At 35.8% G+C, this 23749-nt stretch overlaps 1 protein-coding gene across 2 annotated transcripts; it reads right to left on the bottom strand.

Moving 5' to 3' along the window:
* Nucleotides 1-61: 61 nt before the first annotated feature.
* On the bottom strand, nucleotides 62-22290 carry LOC141697094 (agamous-like MADS-box protein MADS1). 2 transcript variants are annotated; one of them, XM_074501308.1, is made up of 9 exons: nucleotides 22086-22287; nucleotides 21643-21925; nucleotides 3068-3149; nucleotides 1709-1770; nucleotides 1487-1586; nucleotides 1258-1299; nucleotides 930-971; nucleotides 610-824; nucleotides 62-419 (listed from the first exon to the last, which is right to left on the bottom strand). In XM_074501308.1, the coding sequence occupies exons 2-9, from the start codon at nucleotides 21921-21923 to the stop codon at nucleotides 416-418; spliced, it is 828 nt and encodes a 275-aa protein (XP_074357409.1). In that variant the 5' UTR covers nucleotides 21924-21925; nucleotides 22086-22287; the 3' UTR covers nucleotides 62-415. The 2 variants fall into 2 exon arrangements, with proteins under 2 accessions (XP_074357409.1, XP_074357410.1); XM_074501309.1 differs by lacking the exon at nucleotides 930-971 and having other exon boundaries at nucleotides 22086-22290.
* Nucleotides 22291-23749: the final 1459 nt, after the last annotated feature.

The following is a 23749-nucleotide window of genomic DNA, read 5'->3' as shown; positions in this document are numbered from 1 at the left end:
ATATTCTCTTTCAACATATTCTTCTGTGCTACTGTATGAATAATCTAGAAATCACTAGGGATAGAAAAATTGCTTATTAATTATAAATTCAAAGCAACCAAGTCTTAAGTGATGCATTAGTTAATGGACTTCAATAGAGGCATGGCAAAGGCTCCTGCCCAATTGAAAAGGCTGCAATCACAAAATAAAAGTCTGTTACACAGGAGTACTTGGGGCACACTTTGTACAGGACCTGTGCTATAACAAGAACACATAAAATCATTATACTCGTACATGAATCGAAGCTGAAGGTCCTCATTATAGTAAAGCCTTAAATCAATATGTTATTACAAAATTATAACTCATTGTAATAAGCAACGATAGAACCATAAGCAGAACCACCAGATCATGCGTGGACTAAGCCTTCAGGTGTTAATTACCTGCACCCAATATATATATTTATGCATTAAATATCTTACTGGAGATGATTAATCTAGAGTAATATATATACACTGGAACTGCCAATATGTAAACTCTTCAAGAGACAACATAAATGTATGGCAGTGTCTTAAAAGCATGCCAATTTGTCATATATATATATATATATATATATATATATATATATCTTACACAAGTTGGAGAGGAACTGTTTGATCCTGGCAAGAGTAATTGTCCTCATGATGATTAGGCTGCAGGAGGTTAACGGGAAGGAAGTCGCGAGCATCATGGTTGTAAGCTGGATGTGAATCAGGAGCCATTGATTGCTGGTGGTTGTATGGATGATGGGAAGATCCTCCTCCTGGCATCAAACTCATGTGTTGTTGGACTCTCTCGTTCTCAGATATCTGCATAATTCGATTTCAAATAAATAATTTACTACAACATATAAACCACCACATCAACACTCACACTCACACTATAATCTCAGACATATTATAAGTGAGGTTGACCTTTGCTCTTAGGTACATGTTAGCATGCTGCAACTCAATCTCCTGCATAAATAGAATTGTGCATTTACTATATAATCATTGTCATCCGATTGAGGCTATATAGTAAGTATACTGTAACCTAAGAATATCTGCACACAGCATTAAATACAGTGCAATCATACAAACATGTTAGGTGTACTGATTAAGTGATGTAATATTTATAAGTAGCGCAAAAACTTAGAAAATATGGTAACTCTGATCACAGAAAGTTTATAAACGAATGATTTAAGATGTTAATTACTTGGAAGTTGGCAAGTAAGAGAGAGAGTAGGGATTAGTAGTTAATTACCCTCTTCTGCATCAGTTCAATTTCAGCAAATAATGTCTCGTTCTGGTAATTTGAAAAGAGAAAAGAGAGGTTATGTATCAGAAAATATAGTAGTTAATGTAATATATGCATGTTCCATCAGCATTATTAAAAAACCAAAATAAAGATAGAAGCAGGAGCAATGTATCAACTCAGCTTAATTATAGTACATGTATGATGCAATAATAGTAACAGGATGCGGTAAAATTACCTTCCTTGATCGAATTTTACTAATGGCTTTCTCCAATTTTCCCTCAAGATTCTTGAGTTCCTTGAAGGTCAAAGAGCCAAGGCCCTCCCCAACTATGTTCCTACATGTGTGTGTGTATATATATATATAAAACATTTAACCGTAAATATTAGCACATAACATTGTGTCCAGAAAGGAACCGTGTCCTTGTGTGCATATGTAATGGAGAAGTATATATTTTACCTGTTTGAATTTTGTAAAGCCTTGATTTCACGCCGGAGTTTGGAGGCTTCTTGCTGGTAAAACTGAATTAGCAAAAGACTGCACTTAATGAGACTTGATGATCCCCTTATTATTATTATTATTATAACGGGAGTGGTGTAAAGAGTATAAGAGGTTGTTTGAGTATTTATTTACCAAATTTTAGATGAGCTGCTTAGTTAATACGACTCGATTTAGCCAGAGAGAAGGATTCCAGTCCCTCAACCTTAATTTTTTATACTTTTTATAAAAACAAGTACCTAGCTCTTTCTTTAAAATAAGTTAAATAAAAGAGATAATTGCATTTTTCCTTGGGAAGGGGAAAAAAAATTCAGCTTAAAAAGATAATTAACAAATATTTTATATATTTTAAATTGTATTAAAAATTGAATTATGTATATTTATTATATTTTTGAATTTTTGAGTCATACTAGTAAAATAAAAATTTCAGCTCGAAAAAATAATTAACAAATATTTTATATATTTTAAATTGTATTAAAAATTGAATTATATATATATATATATTATATTTTTGAATTTTTGAGACATACTAGTATTTCAATTTCAATTTTTATTACATGGTGTTATTTCCAAAATTTATAATTTCACTAAAATTAATTTTTACAATATAAATTTATACATTAATTTTAATTTTAATTAAATCTACTGCATTACTTTTTTTTTAATAATGTGACGTTATTATTATTTTAGTGTGTATTTAAGGGGGAATTCATTATTATAAATATTTTTAGCTTTTTTCGAATTATAACTACTAAATTTATTTATATTTTATATTAAAATTCATATATTACCCATCATTATTTTAGTTGTAACTATCAAAAGGGTATTTTTTTCCGGCGAACTGAAAGTTGGGGTTACAAACCGTAATTTCTGAAAATAAGTATAAAATATTGAATTTTGATCAAAACTAAAGGATGCAAAATATAATTCTTACTATCAAATAATTAGATATATTTTTATTCGTTAATTTGTATTACTATTTCAACATCACTACATCAAGAGAATAAAGATATTTAAAATATATACACTTTAATAGAAAGAATGATTAATCTTAAAATACCGACATAAACTCAAAAAATTCAATTAAAAGATGCATTTACTTGTAATCAACATGTACTTGATGGTTGTCAAAAACAAAAAATGTAGTTGATCATTGGACTATTTCACGTACGTGTGTACGTGTACTGCAATAAGTGACGATATTCTAAATTATCGTATATATATACACACGTTAACAGAAAAGATGTGATTAGGTTTGAAATCCAACACAAACTCAAAGATTTCAATTTCAAGATACCTATACTAATGATTGGTGTGTACCTGAGTGTTAGCTTCAGAAACAGATCCTACATTTGAGGTATCAGCACATGTTTTCTTGTACCTATCGATGGTTGATCTTACGCTGCAAATGTGAAATTAACAGAATTATAATCAATATATATATAGCTAGAATTGAAGTACTGACCTTCTTGAAATGCTGAATTAATGTGTATATTTAATTAATGATGTAATTCTAGTGAAAACAATTTTTATGTGAAAACAAAGAGACCAATTTATCAATTATTATGCTCGCACTTTTTAAAAAGTGCAGAATAAATATTATGCACATATTGTTAGGGGAGTACACATGAATATACAATCAAATAAACAATACAAAAAACACATACAAGTGACACGGAAAAATCCATGTCCAAACTTGTATTATTATTTCAAACAATTATCAATAATACAATCAATCTCTTCAAACAGTATTCACTAAAGCGATATTTAAGTCAAACAATACTCAAACATACATCAAAACAATAACATAACTATGTATATATAGTCATCACAAACTTGGCCAACAAGACATACATAATCTAATTATAATAGTAATTGTTCACCCATACAATTATTACCCATTCCCATGTTAATAATAATAATTGTCAACACATATAATTATTACCCAACTCAATTATGATAATAATTATCTACCCATACAATTATGTTTTCTATCACCAAACCCATACTACCTATTGGGTTTAACCCCAACAACCCTCCCTTCAACCCAATATGGTTTCATGCACAACCGAATTAACGGTGACCATCAAGTCATCGACATCGATCCGCCAATACTTCCCCTTAATAATAACCCCTCCCTTTAGTGCAAAAAGATTTCTCTTACCTTTTCGATCTTTGAGTATCTCTAAATCTCCTTTAGTGATTTTCAACATATTGTTCTTCATCATAACAGTATATCCCAAATCAACTAATTTACCCAACAAAATTAGATTTCGATTTAACTTCGGTATGTATCTTACTTGAGTTAACTTCTGAACACAACCATTGTGACGTTTCATTGTTACCTCACCAATGCCAGCAACCTTTACCGTTTTACTGTTCGGTAAAGTTACCATCTTTCCCTCACACTTTTTGTAGGTAGATAACCACTCCCTCCTACCACATATGTGATGAGAACATCCCGTACCAAGCACCCATTCTTTTTTTGATCCCTTCCCTTCTTGAACCAAAAGACATCTTCATCAGCTTCCACAAGTGAAACACTACTCCTTCCTCGATTTTTCTTCTACTTTCTGAAGTCTTATCTTTCCTTTGGACACATAAATTGTATATGGCCCAATTTCTCACAATAAAAACACTTGATATTAGTGTCATGTTTCTTAACATACTTCTTTTCCGTGTCACGCGCACGTATCACGAATGCACTTCCATCAGATATGTCACTTGATTCTTGTTTCATCAATCTTTCGGCCTCCAAAATATCAACAATAGTCTCATCTAAATCTAACTCAATAAAGAAGTCATCACAGTATTATACTTCTTCGGTAGAGACACTAGTAGTAAAATAACTTTGTCCTCATCCTTCAATTTTTCATCTAAATTATTCAGTTGGTTGATTAAGCCATTAAAACGATTCAGATGATCTCTTAAATCTCCGTCTTCTTCCATCTTGAGCCCGAACAAATCTTTCTTGAGAAATAACTAGTTGGCCAAAGACTTTGAGTGATAAGTCTTCGTTAACTTCTCCCATAAATTCTTGGGATTGTCCTCTTCAAGAACATCATACTTTATTTCCGCTACAAGGGCCAACCGGATCGTTGATGCTGCACGTAACTTCATGTCTCCCCCCTTTGTATCATCAACTTCAGTAGGCTTTTTCACTCCGAGAGTCGCATATAACTCTCGTTGAATTAACAGATCTTTCACCGTGCTTTACCACAAGGTAAAATTATTTCTTCCATTAAACAATTCAATCTCAAATCCCCCAACCTTCTCCATCATGAACCTTGGCTCTTGATTCCACTTTGTTAGGCGGAATACACACAAAATATACAACCAACCAAACAATACAAAATACACACACAATATGTGATGCGGAAAAACTCACGTCCCAACTTGTATTATTAATCCAAACAATTATCAATAATACAATCAATCTCTCCAAACGGTATTCACTCAAGCGATACTTAAGTCAAACAATACTCAAGCATAAATCAAAATAATAACATGACTATGTATATATAGTCATCACAAACTTAGCCAACATGACAATACCTAATCTGATTACAATAATAATTATCTACCTATACAATTAGTACCCATTCCCATTATAATAATAATTATCAACATATACAATTATTACCCAACTCAATTATGATAATAATTGTCTACCCATACAATTATTACCCAAACCAATTATGTTTTCTATCACCAAACCCATAATATCTATTGGGTTTAACCCCACCACATATTTCACCTAAAAGTTTTTTTTCATAAAGCAGAGTGTGATCAAAATTATTAATTAGCACTAGTTTAAAACTCATGCGATATACGGGTTCCCGTTAATAATTTCATATTTTTATTTATAGATTATATAATTTTATTTGAATTTTAATATAAATAACTAAATATAATAATTTTAAGTTAATATCAAATGGTACAGTATATGATTGATAAGATTTGAACCATTAACCTTATTTATAAACAATAATTAAATATTTGATGGTGGAGGGATTCGAATCTATGAATTTGCACTACAAGAAAAACGGCTAAATACAACTGGTCCAAAATCGGTCGCATTTAGCTAAATATTAATATAAATGCTTGTTGTTGGTGAGATTCGTATCTAAAAATTTATTTTTAACTTTAGAAATAATAACATATATATTTGTTATTGGTGTGATTCGAATCTGTAAACTTGGGTGGTATATTATTTTAGTATTTGGATTTAACGGTAGGGATCATCTGATTTAGAGATCTAACCGTCGTGATTAAAAAGGATAACTAGGGATAGCAAACACGTTGGTCGAAACAGGTTTCGTAAAAATCAAAACCGAACCCGATTTTTTTTTGCTTAAACTGAACTCGAACCCGTAATAAACCCGGTTTGGTGAACCCGAATCTGAGCCAATCAGGTTTATTTTGGGTTCGAATTTAAACGAAACCTGAAACTAATAAATTATTCTCACTACAATCAAATCTCAATAATTAGAGAAGAAAATAGGTCGAAAAGCTTAATCTCCGTTCAAAAAAAGAATGAGAATATAAGAACAAATGAGAACTTTTTATGTACCACAAGAATATAAGAATTTGAAGTCATGATTGCAGTGAAAAATGAATGAATACATGATTACATTTTACAATAATACTAAGTTTATTTAAATCCATTAACTTTCCAAGGGCATACAAGGTCAACCTTGATCATATTGCTCTTACATACCTATTATATTTTTTAATAATATATTCAAGATAATTAACAAAGATAATACATAAAGATATATAATTTTTGATGAGCACGCATTTTATCTGAATATTGTCCCTGTATTTTGCGTATTTTATCCTAATTTGGATTTTTATTTAATAAATATTCATGCTTTATTGTAGATACCAAGGAGTTATATTAAAATAATACTTGGAATTATAAAATCAGATTTGGAGTTTAATTTGATTTAAAATCAGATTTTATGTGCTAGCTGCGCAGTCTACACTGTTTGTGCCATATATGGAGTTTTGGAAGTGTAATTATGACAATTTAATAGCCCATAAAAAACTTATGAGAAGAGCTTTATATCATATGTGATCTTGAATTTAAGATCCTCCCGAATCAGCCCAGAATCAGAGTCCAAAAGTCAACTACGAATTTTCACTTTCTTAGAATTCAATTCTAATTGGGAAATCTGCTTATATTTGCTTTAATTTATTAAAAAGACTTTTATTAGATACTCTCTCCATCTCATATTATGTGTCCTATTTTGACTATTATATAGTCAAGTTGACCATATTTTGACCAATAATTAAGACAAAGTAATGTATTATTTTTATAAATTGAAAAATATATTTTAAAGAGAATAAGATATATTTTCTAATAATATAAATTTTGACATTTATATATAAATATATATTAACTATAATTTGCGGTCAAAATTTAAATAATTTGACCATTTATTAGTCAAAACATGACACATTATATGAGATTGAGAGAGTATTATTACAGGAGATTAGATCAGGCCTAAAAGTTATCCTGGCATGAACATTACACTGTGATCTTGATGTAGTATTACACTGTTTAACTACTGACATGAACATATTAGGGTGAAGTAATATCCTGACTTAGCTTTTCATATCTAAAATTTATCCATATCTTTTTCCCATATTATTAATTAGTTAATTTAGTTATTAACTAGTTTAATTACATAAATCAAACTCATTCTTGTATTCTATAACTGAATTATTTGATATTAGTTGTGATTTACACGCATAGATATTCCGTGATAAATGATATCTGGTATTTATTATTATATTACTTGTTTGCAATTGTGTACACTTGCACATTAGTATTTTACGCAAATATATATGTATATACATACTTATTTATATAAATGTATGTATATATATATATCAGTATGGGTTTGGGATCGAATTCGAGTTCGGGGCGGTACGAAACGAGTTTCGAGTTTTTGAGTCGGGTTTGAAACAGTAAAATCATAAACCAAACCCGACCCAAAAATAGTCTAAGTTTAAAAATTAAACCCAAACGCAACCTAAACCTAAAATATGGGTTCGGTAAGATTCAATCAGATCGGGTATTGTTATGGATAAAAAACTAATATATATAATTGCTGTATTTATTACTAAGGTACGGGAGCTCAAGGCCTTTAATGGCTGCTCTCGTGTTTCGTAGCTTAACTATGCATTTACGAGATGCCTACGTTCCTCTGTGAATTAGAGAATCAAGCCAAAAAACATAGTTCTGATTTGTGGGGTGAGACCCCTTATATAGATGTGGGAGTCCTTGAATTGGACTTGGTATAGGAGACTTGGCGGCCAAGTTTCTGAATTAGGATAGACTTAGGAGTCCTAGGGAGTAGGAAGCTGATTCCTTATCCCATGAGGTTCCTTGGAGGCCAATCTACAAGGATTTATATCCCCACTAGGACTTATCTTAATAGCTGTTTTCTCCCTTATTTATTAATTACGAAATTAATAAATAATCAGGGTTTTTGGGCCTTCTTTGTTCCATCAGGCCTGATCTGGTCCATCAGGCCTGATCTGGTCCATCAGGCCAGATCAACATGTTAACCATTCTGGTCTGAATGTCATACATCTTCTTATTGGGCCTTGCAGCCCAAACTGTAATATTTAAGTAGGTAATCAGGATTTATTTATTCCTATCATTTGCCCCCCAACTTTTGGGAAACCGTATAAGATTTCGCGAAAGTTAAGTTCATTTATTCCCTTACAGGGTTTTGTTTTTTGTGTAAAGTGTGGAGTGACCTACACGTTTACAACAATATTTCCTTTTATTCAGGAATTATCTTAATTTCCAGGAATTTTTCCCTTAATTCCAGGATTTTTCTATAATTTTCTAGGATTTATCCTTAATTTTCTGGATTTTTCCCTAATTTTCCGGGATTTATCCTTAATTTTCTGGATTTTTCCCCAATTTTCTGGCTTAAAATCGATCAGGATGTATACAAAATCGATCAGGATTCCTGGTCGATTTTGATCAGGATCCTGATCGAACTAGCTCAGAAAGTAACACTCTGGTCGATTGGATCTTCGACCACGATCTATGCAGAATCGATCAGAACTCCTGATCGATTTCGATCAGGATTCTGATCGAACTAGCCTTCAAAGTGACATTCTAGTCGGTTGAACCTTCGACCAGGATCTGGGAAGAATCGACCAGGATTCCTGATCGATTTCGATCAGGATTCTGATCGAACTAGCCTTCAAAGTGACATTCTAGTCGGTTGAACCTTCGACCAGGATCTGGGCAGAATCGACCAGGATTCCTGATTGATTTCGATCAGGATTCTGATCGAACTAGGTGGCTTTCTACCGTTTTGATCGAATGAGGTATCGATCTGGATTCGGTTTTGTGTCGATCAGGACTCTGATCAAATTCAATAGATTTCTTCCCTTTTGTTCGAATGATATATCGATCTGGATCCTCTTTTGTGTCGATCAGGACTCTGATCGAACTTAGTGAACTTCTTTCCTTTTGTTCGAATGAGATATCGATCAGGATACTTTTTTGTGTCGATCAGGACTCTGATCGAACTTAGTGAACTTCTTTCCTTTTGTTCGAATGAGATATCGATCAGGATACTTTTTTTTTGTGTCGATCAGGACTCTGATCGAACCATCTTAAAATTCTGGTCGATTTTCGACCCTTCATTTTCCATGGGAGCTTCTAGATTATTCCTGATACTTCTTGTAGATGGGCTTTTTTAGGTTGGGCCTGACTAAATGGGCCTAAAAATGCCTCGTATTCTGAGCTTTTCACTTATATAAGTGTAGTGTGAAGTGAAAATCCTCACTTCACTTCACATTTCTCATACTTTCTCTCACAATTCTCTCTAGAGTTCTCCCTTTGAGAAGGCGATTTCCGACGACCTCAGCCACCGCAGCTCCACCTTTCTCAAGTTTTTCTAGGTTTCGAGCATTCAACCGAAGCATATCAATGGCGGATCGTGACTTGGCTCGTTTGCAGAAGATGAATGTTTCTAAGAGAGGTACAAACATTCAAATTCAATCTCCGTATACTTCCCTAATTGATATGATTAACTCTAGAGGTGATGAATATCCCTCTCTATGTGAGTTAGATTCGTATAACCATGGTAACACCTTTCATGAGTTAGATGGTAGAATCGAGTCCATGAACACCCTGTACAGACTTCCACCCCACCTTAGGATTACTCCAGCCGCCCCTGGGGATAGGACATGTAACTGGAAGGGGGATACCTTGTTTATTTATCGAGGAGCCCTGACCGCGGGCCTTAGGTTCCCATTCCATGAATTTATTCCTCGCTTACTCGCTGATGTAGAAATCAACCCTTGTCAACTCCCTCCTAACGCTTGGAGGAATATTATTTGTTTTATGGTCCTTTTTTCTTAGAAACAATTTTCCTCTTTCCGTAACTGTCTTTAGGAAAGTTTTCCAATTCTATAATAGTTCCATGAGTCAACCGGGTTGGGTTTTAATTCGTCAACGGCCCAAAATCCCCCATATCTTTGATAGTAATTCCATAGTTGAGAACAACACAAAATGGAGGGATGAGTTCGTTAGGCTGACCTGGGCCGGGGGTGATTGGGCCACACTCTTCCGTAGGCCCTTTTGCAAAGTGTCAGATGGGAGTCCAGGTAGCATCAGGTTATCTGATGAGGAGGAGGTGGCCTATCAAGCCTTAATTTCAGATGATGGGAAAACAGACACTTGGACCCTCTTAGAGGAGTTTTCCTTGAAGAAAGTTGGTCTCTCTCAGGCCAGTGATAAGGGTAAATTTATAACTGGATAGCTATTTTTCCTTCCCTTTAACTGTAATATTTTATCTCCTGCAATTTAATATTCCTTCTATCTTTTTCTTTCAGCTTGCGAGGCCATCAATAACGTCAACAGGCCCAAGGAAGGGGAGTCTGGGCGCCAGAAGAGGGCCAAGCTAAACAGGGACCCCAGGAGCAAGCCTGACGGTCCTTCTTTCCTTAAGCCCCACATCCCGATGGTCGAGCTGGGGGACGATGTGGATCCTCCACTTAAGGCACATTCCTTCAGTCCTAACTGGGGCTTCAGGAGGAGCGATACGGTGGTTGGATCCACCAAACATGCTAAGGATTGGTCTTACCATTCCATCACTCCCCACGATTTTACTGACATTGTTACGGGGAGTGATAGCGAGACTATTGAGCTTCTGGGTTCTCAAGCCCAAGCTGCGGTAACTTTCTTTTTTCTTTTTTTCTTTGAATTCCAACTTTCTCGTATTTCAACGAACTTGTGTTAACTCATATTTCTTTGCAGAGTAACACCTACTTCCAGGCGGCCCTCCATCAGGCTAGGTCCTGGAAGGGTAACTCTGATGGGTTTGAGAAGGAGATGAAGAAATGGGAGGAGAGAGCCAAGCACCTGGAGAAGAAGCTGGACACGAAGAATTAAGAGCTGGCTAAGGCTCATTCCGAGCTGGTGAAACTTAGGAGCAATAAGGATAAGCTCATTGATGACTACATGGATTCTGACAAGTTTAAGAATCTCATGGAGACTCATGATGAGGGTCTTTATTCCCTACAGTTTACTCAGGGATGGTATGCGGCCGTAAAGGCGGTTTCTGAGAGGCATCCGGGCTTAGTCGACCCTAAGGACTTTATAAGTCCTGAGAAGGCTGAGACGGAGAACAGCATATATGCCCTCTTCAATTCCCCTCAGCCAGATGATCGCATCTTTGATCCTAACACTGCTTCTCCTCCCGCTTCTCCTGCGAAGGATGCTGAAGGTGCTGATAAGGAGCAAGAGAATGAAGGCTCCCGCATGGAGGAGTAGTTTTTTCATTTTGTAATTTTATCCTTAACTTATGTCTGGACTTTTGTTTGTATCAAAACTTATTACCCTCCGGGGTTATTTTATATGCTACTTTCCTTATTCGCATCTTTCTCCTTTATCTTTCCGATACTTTAATATGCATTCAAACTTGAACTAATTGGCCACACAAGTACTTTCACAACTCAAACAGCCATAGGTTGAAATAATTTCGAACTCTTCAATTTGAAGTCTGGTTTTTCAAAACCTTACATAATATGGGTTCGACCCTTAACAATAATAACTTGACAATGTAAATTCTAATGGAATATAAAATCCTATGCAAGCAAAACTTCAAGGTGCTTTTAAACCTACTTGTCATCCAGACAAGTGAGAATCGTATTCAATTGCCCTACACATAGTAAACCTTCAGGTTTTGTGCATGCCAAGTTCTTGGGACTTCAAAACCATCCATTGTCTCCAGCTTGTAGGTTCCTCTACCTTGAACACTCTTGAATTTGTACGGCCCTTCCCAATTTGGGGCAAGCTTCCCTTTCTGTCCTACCCCAGAAGCTTCTATCTTCCTCAAGACTAGGTCACCTTGTTTAAAGAACCTTTCTTTATCCCTTAGGTTGTAGTAGAATGAAGCCTTCTTCTGATACTCTACTATCTTTGCATGTGCCCCATCTCGCACTTCATCGATTAAGTCCAGAGCCAACCTTTGTCCTTCCTCATTTTCCTCAGCATTGAAAGCCTGAATCCTTGGAGAAGAATGTGATATTTCCGCGGGAACAACTGCTTCTGCCCCATATGCCAACATGAAGGGGGTTGCTCCAGTAGTGACTCTACAGGTAGTCCTATAGGCCCATAATATTGGAAGTATCTCATCCACCCAATTATTTTTTGATTTCTCGATCCTCTTCTTTAGTCCATCCAAGATAATTCGATTTGCTACCTCCGCTTGCCCATTGGCTTGCGGGTGAGCCACAAAGGTAAACCGTAACTCAATTTCATTTTCTTCACAATACTTCTTAAATTCCTCGTTGTTAAACTGCGTTCCATTGTCGGTGACTAGGATACGGGGAATTCCATACCGGCACATAATATTTTCCCACAGGAATTGTGCAACCTGTTTAGTTGTGATCTTGGCCAAAGGTTTGGCTTCAATCCATTTGGTGAAATAATCAATGGCTACAATCAGGAACTTTCTTTGTGCCGTGGCCATGGGGAAAAGTCCTAGAATATCCATCCCCCACATAGCAAAGGGAATAGGCGAGTTGATAGAGGTCAACATCTCGGGGGGTTGTCTAACAACTGGTGCATACTTCTGACAGCGATCACACTCTTTCACATATTCTTTGGCATCAGCCATCATTTCTGGCCAATAGAAGCCTAAACGGGTTATCTTATGAGCCAAGGCCCTGCCCCCCAAGTGTTGCCCAAAAATACCTTCATGCACTTCCTCAAGAGCCAAGCGTGCCTCATCGGGCCTGAGACACCTCAAGTAAGGAACCACGAAAGATCTTTTATACAGAATCCCATCTATCAAAGAGTACCTTAGTGCTTGAACAGTTAACTTCCGTGCTTCAGTAGCATCGCTTGGCAACCAACCGGTTTGAATGTGAGCCTTGATGGGATCAATCCATGACGTCCCCAGGCCTATGAGAGCCACAAGCTTAACGTCTATGCTTCGTGTCTTCAAAACACGGAAGTACACACTTCCTGAACTTTCTTCTATCTCAGATGAAGCAAACTTTGATAACGCATCTGCCTTAGCATTTTCTTCCCTTGGAATGTGTTCAACATGTCATTCATTAATTGGGTCATCACATCCCTTACTAGGCGGACATACTTAGTCATCGTATCATTCCTTGCCTCAAATTCTCCCTTTACCTGGGATATGATCAGTTTCGAGTCTCCACGAACCTTTAAGTTTTTGACTCTAAGTGTCCCAGCTAGGCCAAGGCCAGCTATCAGGGCTTCATATTCTGCCTCATTGTTTGTGGTTGGGAATTCTAGCTTCATAGCATACTCAATTAATAACCCATCAGGGCTTTGCAATACCAATCCTACTCCACTGGAGTTTATTTTTGATGCTCCATCAAAATAGAGAACCCAAAACTCTTTCTCTTTATCATCCTTCTCTCTGTCCCCATTATCGACTCTCTTATCTTGCGGTATGGTATCTTCCTGCCCCCGAGTTCTTGGTTGGGTATGGTACATTCCACCACGAAGTCAGCTAGCGCCTGGGCTTTTATTGCCGTTCGCGGCTTATACTTGAGATCGAACTCTCCCAGCTCTATTGCCCATTTAATCATTCTCCCACTTGCCTTGGGACTGTGAATGATATTTCTCAGTGGCTGATTTGTTAGCACCTCAATCTGATGAGCCTGAAAGTAAGGACGCAGTTTTCTCGAAGCCATTACCAAGGCTAGAGCAAATTTCTCAATAGTTGAATAATTCAATTCAGCACCATGCAGAATTTTGCTGACATAATATATGGGTTTCTGGACTTTCAGCTCCTCCTTAACCAACACCGCGCTCAAGGTGCTCTCTGAAACAGCCAAGTACAAGAATAAAACTTCATTCAAAGATGGTTTGGCCAACAACGGGGCCTGAGCCATATATTTCTTTAACTCTTCGAATGCCTTCTGGTTTTCCTCATTCCATACAAAGTCCTTGATGTTCTTTAGTGACTTGAAGAATGACAGACACTTGTCTCTTGACTTAGAGATGAATCGTCCTAGCGCAGTAACCTTTCCTGTGAGCTTCTGAACATCCTTGACGGTTTTTGGTGGTTCCATGTCTAGGATTGCCTTTATTTTGTCGGGGTTAGTCTCTATCCCCCTCTTGGAGACCATCAATCCCAAAAATTTTCCAGATCCTACTCCGAAAGCACATTTTGTAGGGTTTAACATCATCTTATGGTACCTCAGAACCTCAAAAGCTTCCCTCAAATGGGTTATATAATTTGTCTTTGCTAGACTCTTGACTAACATGTCATCAACATAGACTTCCATAGTCTTACCAATAAGGTCCTTAAAAATTTTATTTACCAACCATTGATAGGTGGCTCCTGCATTCTTAAGACCAAATGCCATAACAAGATAACAATAAACACCAAAGTCAGTGATGAATGATACCTTTGGAATGTCATCCTTATGCATTTTGATCTGGTTGTATCCGCTAAATCCATCCATGAAACTCAGCATCTCATGCCCAGCAGTGGCATCAATCAAAGTATCAATTCTTGGCAACGAAAAACAGTCTTTAGGGCATGCATCATTCAGATCAGTGAAGTCTATACACATCCTCCACTTTCCATTAGCCTTCTTCACCATTACAGGGTTTGCTAACCACTCCGGAAATTGAATCTCCTCAATGAAACCAGCCTCTAAGAGCTTTTCTACTTCCTGTTTTATAGCCTCTTGTCTTTCTGGGGCAAAATTTCTTTTCTTTTGTTTCACTGTCTTCCGGCTTGGATCCACGTTTAACTTGTGAGTAATCAGCTCCGGGTCCATGCCTGGCATATCAGCTGTTGACCACACAAACACATCACTATTTTCTTGCAAAAATTTCACCAACTTCCCTCTAAGGGGCTCTTCTAATGTGGCTCCAATGAAAGTCATCCTCTCAGGATTCTCGGGGTCTAAAGGAACCGAAACCAAGTCTTCTGCTGGCTTTCCTCTCTTCTCATCATTTTCTCGGACATCTATATCTTCAATAGGAAGAACCTGCCCCGCGACTCCATCTGCCCTCAAAGAGGCCACATACAGCTTCTAGCCATTTTTTGATCTCCTCTCTCTTCTCCAATCTCGTTTCGGGTGGGAAACTTCATGACTGAATGGTAGGAAGAAGGGACTGCCTTGAAGGCATGTATCCCTTTTCTTCCCATGATAGCATTATATGTTGAACTAGCCTTTACTACCACAAAATCCAACATCTGCGTTGCTTGCCTTGGTTCCGTACCTTTGGTGGTTGGCAACTTGATTATCCCTTCTACAGGACATTTTACTCCAGCAAATCCATATATCAGCATGTCGGTTGGTGTCAACTGGGAGTCGTTATACCCCATCCTTAGAAAGGTGTCGTGGAGCAAGATATCCACAGAAGCACCATTATCCACAAGGACACTCTTAACCGGGCTATTTCCTATTATCGGTGTTATGACCAGCGGGTCGTCATGAGGAAACTTTACACCCTCTAGGTCAGAATCATCAAAAGCCAATGTGATTTCTGTCCTTGCCCTCTTCGGGGCTTCTCCAACAATATGCATAACCTCTCTGGTATATGCCTTTCTGGAATTTTTGGACAATCCAGCAGCAGTTGGACCCCCAAAGATCGTGTTTATCACAGGCCCTCGAGGTCGCGGCCCTCCAAAAATTACATTTATAACCGGCCCTCTAGGTTGGGGATTCCGCCCCTGATCGTCTTGGTCCCTCCTGCGATCTTCAAAGTTCTTCCTTCCATTATTATTCCTGTCCCCTCCTTCTCCAGTATACTTGTTCAATCTTCCTTTTCGAATCAAAAACTCAATTTTGTCTTTCAATTGCCTACACTCATCGGTGTCATGGCCAACATCTTTGTGAAATATGTAATACTTGCTCTTATCTAGTTTTGCGGGATCAGCCTGCAAGGGCTTAGGCCAGCGAATATCTCTATCTTTCTCAATCTCCATTAAAATCTGGCTTCTAGGAGCATTCAGCTTAGCATATTCAGTGAACTTTTGCCCAGGTCCTCCCTTCTTGGGGGTTGAATCAGAATTTTGTCCGGTTCTAGGATACTTGTCCTTAGCAATATATTCTAAATCAGTTTTCCGCTTCTTGTTTCCAGTGGGCTCATTACTTACTACGGTCTTCCTCATACTTTCTTCAACCTTGATATACTTCCCTGCCCTCTCTTGGAGCTGCAACATGCTTTCAGGGGGACGTTTGGCCAAGGACATCTTGAAAAACTCATCCCTAGTTCCTTGTTGCAGTGCTATCATGGCTACCTTATCATCAAGGTCCGGGACTTTTAAAGCCTCCTTTGTGAAACGATTCAGGTAATCTCTCAAGGATTCCTTAGCTCCCTGCACAATACTCATAAGAGATGCTGAACTTTTCTCATGGACTCTCCCACTGATGAACTGCTTAATAAAAGCCTGACTTAACTCTCTGAACGATCCAATAGAGTTTGGGGGTAAGCGACATCTTTGAGCCATACCCGACAGGGTTTGAGGGAAGGCCCGACACTTTATAGCATCATTCACGGGTTGCAGTAGCAGTGCATTAGAGAATGTCCCAACATGATTAGCGGGGTCTCCCGTGCCATTATAGGCTTTGATAGTGGGCATCTTGAATTTCCTTGAGATATGGGCATTCATTATCTCTTCAGTGAAGGGCGGAGTTGGATCATCAAGATCTCCAAGGGGAAGGAGATTGCTTGGATCAGTTCTTGGGACAACAGACCTTCTCCGTACCGGACCATCCAGGTCTATGACAGGAGGAGGATTTCTCCCCCTAGGAGGTATCTGGGGTCTGGTGGCCTGGTGAGCCTCCAAGTCACGCCTCAGCCTTTGGATCTCGGCTTCATGAGCCCTGATCCTTTCCTGCACTTCTTGGGGATTCGCCCCTTGGATGCTTTGAGGGCGTTGCCTTCCATCGGCCATCGGCTCTTTGTCAGGACGCCTCCTTCTTGGGGCCACTTCATCATCCGAAGATTCGGAGTCTCTCTCGGTGTAAGAACCAGAAAATTCCCGATCCTCGGGGATAGGAGCCAACCCTCGTATATAGGGGGCGATTGCCCTCGTGCTTCACTTCGCCCAGCATATCCACTTCCTTGAATAGTCGGGGGAGTCGTCCCTTGTGGCTGAGGTTGAGTTGCCCCTATCTGGGCTTCCGCTTGATTAGATGCATAAGTTGAGTGGGGAGGTATCTCCACGGTTGATGAAATCACCTGGGTTGTCCCCGATGATGTTCCTTCTTCCAGAGTTCTAATTATTCTCCGTGTTCTCATTATGGTTGTTGTTGTGCTTTCCCATAGACGGCGCCAAATGTTATGGATAAAAAACTAATATATATAATTATTGTATTTATTACTAAGGTACGGGAGCTCAAGGCCTTTAATGGCTGCCCTCGTGTTTCGTAGCTTAACTCTGCCTTTAGGAGATACCTACGTATCTCTGTGAATTAGATAATCAAGCCAAAAAAATGTAGTTCTGATTTGTGGGGTGAGACCCCTTATATATATGTGGGAGTCCTTGAATTGTACTTGGTATAAGAGACTTGGCGGCCAAGTCTCTGAATTAGGATAGACTTAGGAGTCCTAGGGAGTAGGAAGCTGATTCCTTATCCCATGAGGTTCCTTGGAGGCCAATCTACAAGGATTTATATCCCCACTGGGACTTATCTTAATAGCTGTTTTTCTCCCTTATTTATTAATTACGAAATTAATAAATAATCAGGGTTTTTGGGCCTTCTTTGTTCCATCAGGCCTGATCTGGTCCATCAGGCGTGATCAACATGTTAACCTTTCTGGTCTGAATGTCATACATCTTCTTATTGGGCCTTGCAGTCCAAACTGTAATATTTAATTAGGTAATCAGGATTTATTTATCCCTATCAGGTATCTAATGGTTCAGTTCCAATTTTCATTTCTTGGGATAACCTAAAATACGGTTAATCAAACTATAAATTATATCTCATTTTAATTATTATATTTTAATATAGATTAAATATCGATTTATAGCTTAATGATACATACATGTTGTAGGTATTTTTCTTTATTTTTATATATATGTGTGAAGATCATCGGTATTTAATACATGCTTTTAGATTTTACACGTTAACTAACTTAAAACATGCGCATATATATTTTTAACATTAGGTTGTTGATAGAACACACTAAATAAAGAATATTCATGATATTATTTTAATGATTATATTAAATATGAACAATTATATCTTGTTTTGCTTATTAAAAAATCATTTTATACTCCGCTTTAATTTTTGTGCATATTCTAATGTGTTTTGACTGATTAATTAAAATTATAATTTCTAAAACTACATAAATAATATTTCTAACTATATGGTCAAAATATATTAAAATACGTGTAAAAATCAAATATCATATAAAAAAAATAAAGGAAGTAGTAAGTATACATTAGTTTATGATGTACAGGTTCTTCAAAATAGGCAATTCGATGATTGTACATGTATAATTGTATATAACAATTCATAACGGAGAAATGAAAAAAACCTATCAATATTAGGAACCATGTTTAGTTTTCATTAATATTATATATATTTTTTGTATTATATGTAGGTATTTAATTTTATTCTTTGTACTGTATGTAAGTATATAGTTTAGGATTATTCCTTTTTCAAAATTAAACTAGAGCAGAAAATAGGTATAAAATATCAAATTATTTTGCAAAAAGACAATTTTTTTTGAATAAAAATATAAAAGTACCATTACTTTTAAAAATAAAAAACTTTTAAAAACACGGCTTGCAACTGCATTTGCAACATATCAACCAAACTTAACAAAATCAACAGCAAATATAACTTTAAAATAAATTAATTAACATAATTTTTGGTTACATTTGCTATCAAATTTTATCAGACGAATTTTGATTTGGTTATATATTTTGATGAATTGTTTAATGCTAACAAATTTCATTAGATTGTCCCAATCAAATCTTATTAAATTTACTCAACTTCCAGTTGAGTGTTGTCTCGTCTCCTCAATTGTTATTAGATTGTGGTGAAGTGTTTAATAATATAAATTGAATTCACGTATTTATGTGAATTTTTTTTAAAAAAAATAGTTGAGTTTGTTATTAATAATAGATACTATACGTTCGCTGATTAATTTATCGACAATAATATCTGCTTAATGGTACATATAAACATTTAACTACGATCAATTGAACATCATTATTTAATTTAAAATTACAGCAGAAAATAGACTTAGGTGTTAAATCAGTAGTAGCAGTGTAGGAGATAATCAGAGGGAAAATATATAAATAGATGATGTTAATTAAGGATAACAACTCATAAGACTCTCCATAATATTGTGGAAATAAAGTTTAAAGTCTTCACTAAATTTTAAGGTGGGGCCGTTAAGGTGCACTGTAGAGCACATGCCACCGTAAAGAAGGGGTGCAGGGGGTGTAAGCAGCAACCTTAATTTCCCCGAGACACTGATTGGCTGGTTCTGCCTTGGCAATACAAGATTCCAGAACATGTTTGACTCAGAAATCTCAGCTTCAAATACCATTACATTACAGTTTATCCCCGTCAGGCTATGTACCCAATTACACGCCAGGTAATACCCAATTTAAATCTTTACTACCTTGTCCTTGATTATGTCACTAAACCCTATATTGCTTTCCCATAAGCTCTAAAAAACCATATCTACATAAGTGAGTCTATAGATATATTACAGTTACATTTGTACAAAATTATAAAATCTAGTTTTAAGTATACATATCAATGTTTAGCTAGGTATTTTACATGTACATTTTGCATTTTGCTAAAATTGTAATACAAAATTATAAAATTTAGTTTTATGCTTGCATATGTCTAGTCAAAAGATGAGTAAATATTAGGGTTGTACATTCAATTCGCTCAACTATAGTAACCGCAACTATCATGAGTAAATGATCCGTATATTATGATTAATTGAAAAATGCGGACAGTCGTGAAAAAAATATAAATCGTCGTTAATTTACGATTTGATTACGTATTATTTTTTAAAAATTTGCAAAAAGTCAACCGCAACCGTCAACTGCATATTATATAAATTAATATTTTTATAATATAAATATAAATATATACATATATATATATATCAAATATACATGTGTATATCACACTTATTCTATTTACATTATATATAATTTTAATATGATTTTAAGTGGTAATGGATGTATTTTAAGTGATAGAAAATATAAAAGTAAGAAAATATTCTCTGTTCCTCTAGTCATTTCAAATGGTCAGAGAGGCCTGTAAGCTGTACGTACACACTTCCCCATGTATATATATGTAATTAGTAGGCAACAAAGTACAGAAACCTCATTGGCTCTCACCTCTCTCACTTTTTCTCTTCACTCTGTCACCTCATCTCTCACTTGTCTCCCTCTTTCTTTCTCAAGAATTGACTTCATCTCATCCCCCTTTCCTCTACACAACTTAAGCTTCCATAAATCCCCTTTCTTATCATTTTTTATTATATGACTTCAAACTCTCTTATTATGGTGACCAACATCTATAAGAACTGGGTACCCACCTTAGCTTTGAGTATTATGTACATAAATATGTATGTCTGTTATTTTTAGTTTATGTTAAAATAAAGAATAAACTATACAAATAATATTGTTGACATATGAAGGGGGTAGTTATATATTTGCACCATGCACCATTTAAATAAAATTTGGAATGAAATAAAGTAAGATCCAGGTCCCAAATAAGAACAATTGTGTCTGAAATTTCACAGTTAACATGACAAGAGATTCTAAGCTACTTAGCTATTCTGTTAAAACCCTAATCAAGCGCATATGTTACACATTTGTGGTAGTCCTGCCAAACAAGGTGTGTAAAATGGTTATTAGTTAAAAGAGTAAAAGTAGAAGTTTAAATAGAATTAAACCCTAATACTAATTCCATACCAATTTGGGTATTGCAACCCTAATTTGTGTAAGTAGCTTTTATATTGCTTCTCTTAAAGGCTCATTCATGACATGTCATAATCCATACGAAAATGGAGAAATATATGTGCATATACAGAATAAAGGAAACACAAGCATTGTAATAACTAAATCATCCACACGTTGCTTAACCTATTTTATGTATAAAATTTATGTAATTGCCAGATCTATGCCTGTTATATGAATAAGTGTGTATATATATATATATATATATATATATCTAAACAAAGAAGGAGCAGAAAATGGAAGATGAAGACTGAAAGCTCATAAAGGAAAGAAAAGCATAGTCGATTTTTGTTGAAAATACTCAACACTAAAAATCTTTAGCTAGAAGACGAGTATGATCTATTCAAATTTATGACGATCGATTAGACTGTCAATCAAATGTTGAAATAGTTTAGAGACTAAACTGACCTGTTATTAGCATATTCGTAAAGACGACCACGGCTGGAGAAGACGATGAGAGCAACTTCAGCATCACAAAGCACCGATAACTCATAGGCTTTTTTGAGCAAACCGTTACGGCGCTTGCAGAAAGTCACCTGTCGATTTGTTGTGTTCTCGATCCGCTTGATCTCGATCTTACCCCTACCAGCTCCCTCTTGTTGTTCTAGTTGTGGTTGTTGTTGTTGTGCTCTCCTAATTTGATTATTGGAGCTTTCAGGATCATCTTGATAGATATTAGAAAATTCCATAGCTGAATATAGCAAAACCAGTTAGATGAAATGATAAAGACTATAGATACGGATCATATCTGACAACCATATTTCTAAATACTACAACTATAAGCAAATCAGGAATTGTAACTACATAATTAGGTTTGCGTGAATTTTTGGTGATCCACTGGCTGCACTAACCTGGTAAGGAAAAGTACGATATATATGTTAGATAGGGAGGGGAAGATGATGAAAGTAATTAACAAAGTGTAAAGTAAAATGGCAGCTGTTTGTTGAATTATAGTCTATTATGTTCCACACTTTGCTTAATAGCTGGCTCTTCCATCTCAGCCTCCGTCTCTATCTCTGCGCACAGGAGAGTTTTGCAGAAAATAGAATTGTGTTGCTTTCATTCTTTGATATTTATAGATACAAAATAGACTTTCCAACTCACGCTATTATGCTCAGAATATAATTTTTATTTTTCCAGTATTGAGCATTACTAGCCCTCATTTCTTATTCATCTAAATTTAGATGCTCTATACTTGCAATGACGTCGTATTGTTGATATAACAGTTTTGTACACTGATTATCAATTGTGCTAAATAAATATAATATTTCTTGAATGTACAGTACTTTGTTGAATCTTTCAAATTTTAACATCCTAATACCTAATCTTTCCAAACACCTCATTAATATTTTTATCATTTTTTTTATTTTTATGAAATGACAAATATAGCATAATTATTACAAGAAACATAGATTTTTTCGACCATACAATACCAACAATATCATTATATGGAAAATAACGACCGACATTCACAATCAATCACAATTCATTAGAAAAACTAATAAACTAAAACAAAAAATTCTAAAATCTCTATTTCTCTCTAACGACTTTCTTTATAAAAATCTCTCTCTCACTCAAGTTAACATCTTCCACTCTCTAATTAACTTCGATGAGTATCTCTCTATCTCTCTAACAATATTATTTTTTCTCTCACTTTGTTAATTAGGTATATTATATGTCAATTTATTCTTTTAAAATTAGGGATTATATATATTAGTTTGGTGGGAGGAAATGAAATGAATCTATTTGATGAGAAATAATGAGAATGAGAATGATTTGAGAAAATTTGATAAAATGCAAATTTATTTATTTTATTTTATTGAGACCGAATTTTAATTTTGTAAAGTTTATTCATAATGACTTTGATTTTAAAAACTTGAGCACATATATTGTTGATATGTGGAATTAGTTGTTACTTATACTGTGTTTGTTATAAGAAATTCGCCTAAATTTGACTGACTTTTTTCGGTCGAATTTAGCTATTTCGACCGGAAGCGGTTGAATTTAGCTAAATTCGACCGAAAAAATTCGGTCGAACGAAAACTAATCGAAAATAACAAATACGGTTGAATTATCTGAATTCGACCGCTCTAAATTCAACCAAATAAATTCGACTAATTTTAGTTGTAATTTTTTACCAAATATTTTGAATAAAATGTCAATTTTTTGTCAAAAAATTCAAAAAAACCGCCAAAATACTAAATTCAACCAAATATGGCCGTCCCTAAATTCGAATCAATTTAATCGCAAATCAAATTCGACTAACTCGCCAGCAAGGGTTGGCTCAGTTAGTTAAAGAGAGGAAAACTATCCTCTTGGTCACAGGTTCGAATCCCACGGGAGGAGAATTTATGATTATGCCTCCTGAGCCAGAACCTGTCGCTTAAATGCAGTTTACCTTGGTTCACGTGGTTTGCAGGCTATTGCGTGAGCCCGTAGGGTTTACCCAGTGCGCACCCGAAGGGTAGCAAAATAAATTCGACTAACTCTGGTCAAATATAAATTCGACCTGATA

This window comes from Apium graveolens, chromosome 11, assembly GCF_009905375.1.
Source record: "Apium graveolens cultivar Ventura chromosome 11, ASM990537v1, whole genome shotgun sequence".
In the NCBI taxonomy this organism is placed as follows: Eukaryota; Viridiplantae; Streptophyta; class Magnoliopsida; order Apiales; family Apiaceae; genus Apium; species Apium graveolens.
This window is presented reverse-complemented; position numbering and strand designations above follow the sequence as displayed.